The 7,057-nt window shown below is 43.7% G+C and overlaps 1 protein-coding gene across 1 annotated transcript in view; it reads right to left on the reverse strand.

The window, feature by feature from the left end:
- Window positions 1-1,086: 1,086 nt before the first annotated feature.
- The window catches only part of ZNF516 (zinc finger protein 516), a 214,103-nt gene continuing 208,132 nt past the window's right edge, over window positions 1,087-7,057 (reverse strand). Inside the window, exon 6 of the mRNA XM_054244329.2 lies at window positions 1,087-3,391. Coding sequence (XP_054100304.2) covers window positions 3,353-3,391 — 39 coding nt within the window. The 3' untranslated portion in view covers window positions 1,087-3,352. The remainder of the gene's footprint in view (window positions 3,392-7,057) is intronic.

A 7,057-nucleotide genomic window follows, 5' to 3' on the forward strand; every position in this document is an offset into this window, starting at 1 on the left:
AATGAGGGCGAGTCAAAATAAAAATGGTTGCTTGAGGCCGTGGTACCCACTGCCCTGATTTGATCGTCAGATATTGTATGCTTGTATCGAAATGTTAAATGCACCCCTCAGATATGTACAACTATTATGTGCCATAAAAATTTTAAAAATGGTGTTTAATTCTAATGCAAAATTCTCTGTTGATTCCCAGTGTGTCGGTAACACTTATGAAGCCTCTCCGCTACACAGGATTCTGTGCTGGGTGTGAAAATACTGACCAAAATTAAGGCGATACAGTCATTGCTCTTAAAGAGCTTAAAATCAAGAGGAAGACAATACACATACGAACATTTTAACTGTGACCGACAGTGAGAAGGGGGGATAGCCTTGACACGCAGCAACAGAAAACACCACCGTGACCAAATACGGAGAAATGCGGCACCTCGGGGAACGGAAGCACTAGCACCCCACCCCCTCCACTGCACTGAAAGACATGAATGCTTCTCCCAGGATGAGTGGAGGAGGAGAATGGAACTGAAGATGAGGGAGGAGGAAAAACTAAGAGAAGAGAAGCTAAACAAACCTAACCAAGCTCCTTATCTGCACATCTTAAATAAAGGGCTAATCTAGCCTTCTCCTTCCAATCAAGGGAAATGTGGAAAGATCTGATTTCTGGGGTTGGATGCCGACCTCCCCCGTCCCTCTACTGCTCCGTTTCGGAAAGCACAGCTAACTGAATGATAGGTGGTGAAGTCACTTGGGCGGTAGCCAGGAGCTATCTCCTTCTGTTCTGAGACCTGCATCCAAATTTGAGCCTGTGAAATGGCTTGGGTGATCTTAATTTGACAGTTGTCAACATTTCAAAATCATTGCCAAGTTCAACCAAATGGAAGTCTTTGATCAGGCATGGCTTTCTGTGTATGTGTGCCTGCGTGTGTGTATCAGAGAGTTGCCAATCTGAGCCCAGATAATACACCTGTGCACCCTTCTTCCGTCATATCTCATTAGCATCTCTCTACATGATGAATTCTGTGGGAGGGTGAGAAAAAATGGCACTTCAACTTCAATAAGTTTGGTCCAAGAAAGAACAAAATATGCACACAAAAATGTTGGATAGTGGATTGATTTAAGCATCACAATATGAACATAAGCAAATTATTGCACAGAATATAAAGAATATAAACTTGTACATAAAAAAGAAACAAGGTATAATCATGAACAAAACAGTTCCTATTATTGACTCAGCATAAGCTAAAGTTCAGAAAAATTTAAGCAATTCAACATCAGTAGAAAAATTATTAATAAAAGTAGTGATAATAATCATAAAAACAAGGCCAAGCACGGTGGCTCATGCCTGTAATCCCAGCACCTTGGGAGGCCGAGGTGGGTGGATCACCTGAGGTCAGGAGTTTGAGACCAGCCTGGCCAACATGGCAAAACCCCGTCTCTACTAAAAATACAAAAATTAGCCAGGTGTGGCAGCAAGTACCTATAATTCCAGCCACTCTGCAGGCTGATGCAGGAGAATTGCTTGAACCCGGGGGGCAGAGGTTGCAGTGAGCTGAGATGTGCCACTTTACTCCAGCCTGGGCATAAGAGTGAAACTCCATTTCAGAAAAAAAAAGAAAAAGACTTTTCTGAGATTTACCACATACAAGATATTTCATTTAAAAATGAAACTTTTAAATATGCCATCACCATAAGGAAATTATTGAAATAAAAATGCAAAAATATCTAAAGCTCCATGTAGGGAATACAGCTGTGGGTTTAGAAATCTTTTTTCTTTATTCTCTAAGGGCACTCACAGAAGCTAAAGGTATTTCCATTATTGCCAAATCTCAAGAAAGCATTCCTGGAGGATAAAGAAGATGTTTTGAGGCTTTTCCTCTGTTTTCGTTTCAATATGTTAAAATGATTGTTTCCCCCAAAATTAAAGTCTCCATAATAGTTGTGGATGTAAAAATACAAGGTTTGTTTAATAACGATAGGTCAGAATGGCATATCAGGAAGGTCTAATAAATGTTTATAGAATAAATAAATGGATGACCAATGAGCATAAACAAATCCATGTACTTCTATGAAGCAATAAAAATGTTTTTAAAAGCTGAGATTTCTGGTTAATTCTATGGTAAAAATATTTCCCAAACTGACCAGCTGAATCTAATGGACCGTGACATCCTATATCAGCTCACTGGAATAGTAACTAAGCATCAGTCTTTGAAAGGATCTAGAATCTTGTCCAATAATCCTAATCAGAGCCTCTGAACAGCTCAGGCTCTGGCGTGAAATACTCATTTGGGATTTGTTACGAGGTGCTTCTTATGCAGATGTGTTTACCAACATAGGGGTCCACCTGTCAAGAGATGTCAAAACTTCCCCAGCTGCCTTTTCCACCTGGCCTTATGTGGGCAAACTTGGAGTGACCAGATGTTCTTTAGAACGGCCCCATGACTCAAGGTAGAGTCATGCACCTCCATCTTGTGATTCTATGGCAGGGCCAATTAAGTTTTGTAGAGGAGAAATAACTCATGAATTATTGAAATGATTTAAAGAAAGAGGTTTCTTCATGGCCATTGATCCATGTTTCATATTGATAATGGGCCATTATTAGAGGGCCTGCAGTGGTCACAGGGTTCCAAGCTTTCCATCAGCAACCAGATATGAGTGCCCTAAATAGTCAATGAATGGGGCCAGGCGCAGTGGCTCAAGCCTGTAATCCCAGCACTTTGGGAGGCCGAGGCGGGTGGATCACGAGGTCAAGAGATCAAGACCATCCTGGTCAACATGGTGAAACCCCGTCTCTACTAAAAATACAAAAAATTAGCTGGGCGTGGTGACGCGTGCCTGTAATCCCAGCTACTTGGGAGGCTGAGGCAGGAGAATTGCCTGAACCCAGGAGGCGGAGGTTGCAGTGAGCTGAGATCGAGCCATTGCACTCCAGCCTGGGTAACAAGAGCGAAACTCCGTCTCAAAAAAAAAAGTCAATGAACTCCAGATGGTACAGCAATGATTGTACCCATGATAAAAGTTTTGCATGTTAGAAACAGAAGGAATTATTAGCAATCCTACACGTTTCTATTCCAATATTTTTGGTGGGGCATTGATTAAACTTTTTATTTTGAGATAACTGTAGATTTGCATGCAGTTGTAAGAAATAATACATGATCCCAGCACTTTGGGATGCCGAGGCAAATTACCTGAGGTTAGGAGTTCAAGACCAGCCTGGCCAACATCATGAAACCCCATCTCTACTAAAAATACAAAAATTAGCTGAGTGTAATAGTGCATGCCCGTAATCCCAGCTACTTGAGAAGCTGAGGCAGGAGAATCACTTGAATTCAGGAGACAGAAGTTGCGGTCAGCCGACATGGCACTACTGCACTCCAGCCCAGGTGACAGAGTAAGACTTTGTCTAAAAAAAAAAGAAAGAAAGAAAAAAGAAATGAAGAGAAGAGAAGAGAAAAAAGGGAAGGGAAGGGAAGGGGAGGGGAGGGGAGGGGAAGGGAGGGGAAGCAGAAGAAAAGGGAGGGAGGGAAGGGGAGGGAAGCATAAGGGAGGGGATGGGAGGGGAGGGGAGGGGAGGGCAGGGGAGGGGAGGGGAGGAACAATAATACAGAAGATCACTTGCACGCTTTCTCTGACTTCCCTGAATGGTCACATCTTACAGAACTACATGCAGCATCCCACCAGGATACCGGCATTAACCCAGCCCCAGCCGGGATGCAGCACATTTCCTTCCCCACAGCTCTCTCTCCATTCGCCCTTTTACAGACACACTTGCATCCTTCTACCCCACCCCATCTTGACCCCTGGAAACAATTAAGCTGTTCGCCATTCCTATAATGTGATCATTTCAAGAATATTATGTCAATAAAATCAAACAGCATTTAACTTTCGGATCTGGCTTTTGGACACAAAATAATTCTCTGGAGATTGCCCAGATTGTTGTGTGTATCAATAAGACTCCGGTTTATTGCTGGGTATGACCCAGCAATGATGTGGCTGCTGCTTCTAGGGTGAGGTGCTATTAACAAAGCTGCCATGGACATCCATGGAAAGTGTGGGTGTGAAAATACACTGCATTTCTTTGAGTTACATGCCTAGGAGCGTGGCTGCTGGATTGCATGGTGTGCGTTTCATTTTTTAAGGACATGCACAACTCTTTTCTGGAGTGGCTGTACCATTTTACACTGCAACCAGTCATATATAATGACTCCATTTCTTTGCATCTTCACCAGAATTTGATGTCAACCCTATTCTTTTTATTTTAGCCATTTTGACAAATGTGTGGTGATGTTTCATTTGCATTTCCCCAATAGTTAACGATATTAAACCTATTTTCGGATGCTTATTTTCCATCTGTGTGTCTTCTGGGGTGAAACATCTGTTCATGACTTCTGACTGTTTCTAACTGTCTTGTTCCTTAGTGTTACATTCACTCCCAGCTCACTGACTCCTTCTTCTCTTGTTCATCCCTTGAGTCTGTCCACTGAGATTTTATTCCACTTACTGTATTTTTCACTTTGAAGTTTTCAGTTTGTTTCTTTATATCTTCTACTATTTCCTGAGGCTATCTGTTTCTCTGCTCGAATTCTCTATTTTTTTTCTCCAACTTTCTGTTTCATTCGTCGTAAGGCTTCTTTTGATCAGTTTTGGATAATTCTAACCCTTCTGACCTTTAGTGTTGGCAGCTCATCTTTCTTCATTCCATTTGGGATCTCTCCCAGTGGAATAATTTTCCCACAGTTCTGGAGGCCAGAAGTCGAAGATCAAGCTGCCAGCAGGGCCCATGTCTGCTGAGGGCTCTCTCTTTATGGCTTGCAGATGGCAGCCTTCTTGCTGTGTCTTGACATGGACTTTCATCTCTCTCTTCTTTTTTATAAGGGCACTAATCCTGTAGGACCAGGGTCCCACCCTTATGACCATATTTAACATAATTATCTCCTTGTACAGCCTGTCTCCAAATACAATCACTGTGAGTTAAGGCCTCAGCATATGAATTTTGGGGGACACAATCAGTGCACGGCAGGAGGGGAAGTCCAGGTTCCCAATGTGGTCTGCACTGGCACAGGCATCATTGCCAGCCAGTGGGATGAACACAGCTCCTCAAACACAGCCCTCTCTGACACCACCCTGGCAGGAAATTGGCCGCCACAGTCCACATGTCTAGGTTCTCCACTATGCCTTTTCTGGTGGACGGGGCCACAGTTTTCCTGCAGCGTTTCACTGGTAGAGTGGTTATTGTCTAAAAGTTCTCTGTTGTACTAAGCTGCCTCTTTCCTCTGGCAAGAGAGCAGATTTTGTAGGGGCTGCTTTCATCTGAGCATGTTAACTTTTCCAGGTTGCCAGCTTCTTCAGCTCTATGTCTGGAACATATGAGGCAAAAGGAAAACCCAGAAAACTCGAGATCACTGGGCAGCTGGCCTCCTATTTCCTGCCTTTCATAATCATCTTACGTATGTTGTATATATCATGTCTAGTGGGGCTAGTTGTGCTTAAAAGGAAGAATAGAGAAAACTGTATTTACCCCATCTTTCAGGCACAGAAGTCTCAATCATTGTTTGTTAAACAGATGTAAGACCTACGTCTTGCATGCTCCCTTGAAAAGGTCAGGGCTACTCCAGTTGCTTCAGTTCCCACCTGAACACTCACACACATCCGTCACTGATGGAGGAGGTTGAGCCAAGCTTGAACAAGGGTCTGAGCTCTTGCTGTATATGTCAGTCAGGGTTCATCCAGAAAAACAGAACCAGTAGAAGAGACGCACAAACAGATAGGGATAGAGACAGATGAAGAACTGTGTGTCAAGAATTGCCCTGTGTGATCATGACACTGAAAACTAGATCTAAAATCTCATAGGGCAGGCAGTCAGGAAGGGTGGGCCCAGCGCAGGGTGAGCCATGGACACCTCGATGCTATTTGGAGTCTGGAGCAAGGAATATCTGCGCCTCCCTGTGCAGGGCTCTGCTGACCAAGCCCATCAGCATGCTCACCTCACCTAAAGTCAGCCGGGAAGGATTCAAGGGCAACTACAAAATCCCTTCACAGCAGACCTCGATGAGTATTTGGCTGAATAAGTAGGCAAAGTGTGTGCACGCTACGCAGTGGCAGCTCCTCCTGCCCCCTGTACTTGTCCAGCCTAGCTTAGCTGACGTCAATAAGCATCAAGCAGGTGCAGGAACAGGTGCACCAAGTGGGGACTAGTGTCCTGCACACTCACTTCCACGTGCTGTCACTCATTTCTCATCATCACAGACAGAATAAGCATCATGCCAACCTGTGCTCACTTTAAAAAATTTCCCAAAGGTTTCACATGCTCCACTCATAGGTATATACCTCAAAGAAGAAAACACAGGTGTCAAACAAGTATATGGATACACAGGGGCACAGCAGCATTGTTCACAATCACCAAAAAGTAGAAATGGCCCAAATGCACATTGATGGATGGATGGGTCAGCAAGCTGTGGTGGAGCCATACAACAGAATATTATTCAGCCATGAAAAGGAATGAAGTACTGACATGTGGCACAACGTGAACGAACACTGAAAGCATTATGCCAAGTGAAGTAAGTAAGACACAAAAGACCACATACTGTGTACGTGATATTTCCACAATAGGTAAACCCACGGGGACAAAAGGCAGACTAATCGTATTAGGACTAGTGGATAGGAGGCAAGAGAGGAAGGCTGCTGACTGGGTCCAAGCTATACTTCTGGGGAGATTAAAAGGTTTGGGGACTGGAGAGGGCTGGTGCTTATGCAACAGTGTGAATGTACTGAATGACACCACAGGGCGGACTTTAAAATCGTTAATCATATGCTAATTAACAAATGTATACATTCTAAACAGTTTCACTTGAGGAAAGTGCTCAGAGGAAGAAAGTCCTCCCTACTGCCCTCTCTGTGAATCTGAAATAGCTAATGCAGGCCCAAGCTGTCACATACGAGGACACTAAATCACCTGCCCCAGGCCAAATAGGTAAGGCAACAGAGACAGGGCAGGGACAGCACTCTGAAAAATGATGACTCTTTAAAGACTAAAAGTGCTTCGCTCTGCTAAATATGTATGGCAAGTGTG

The sequence above is a fragment of the Callithrix jacchus genome, chromosome 13 (genome assembly GCF_049354715.1).
Source record: "Callithrix jacchus isolate 240 chromosome 13, calJac240_pri, whole genome shotgun sequence".
In the NCBI taxonomy this organism is placed as follows: Eukaryota; Metazoa; Chordata; class Mammalia; order Primates; family Cebidae; genus Callithrix; species Callithrix jacchus.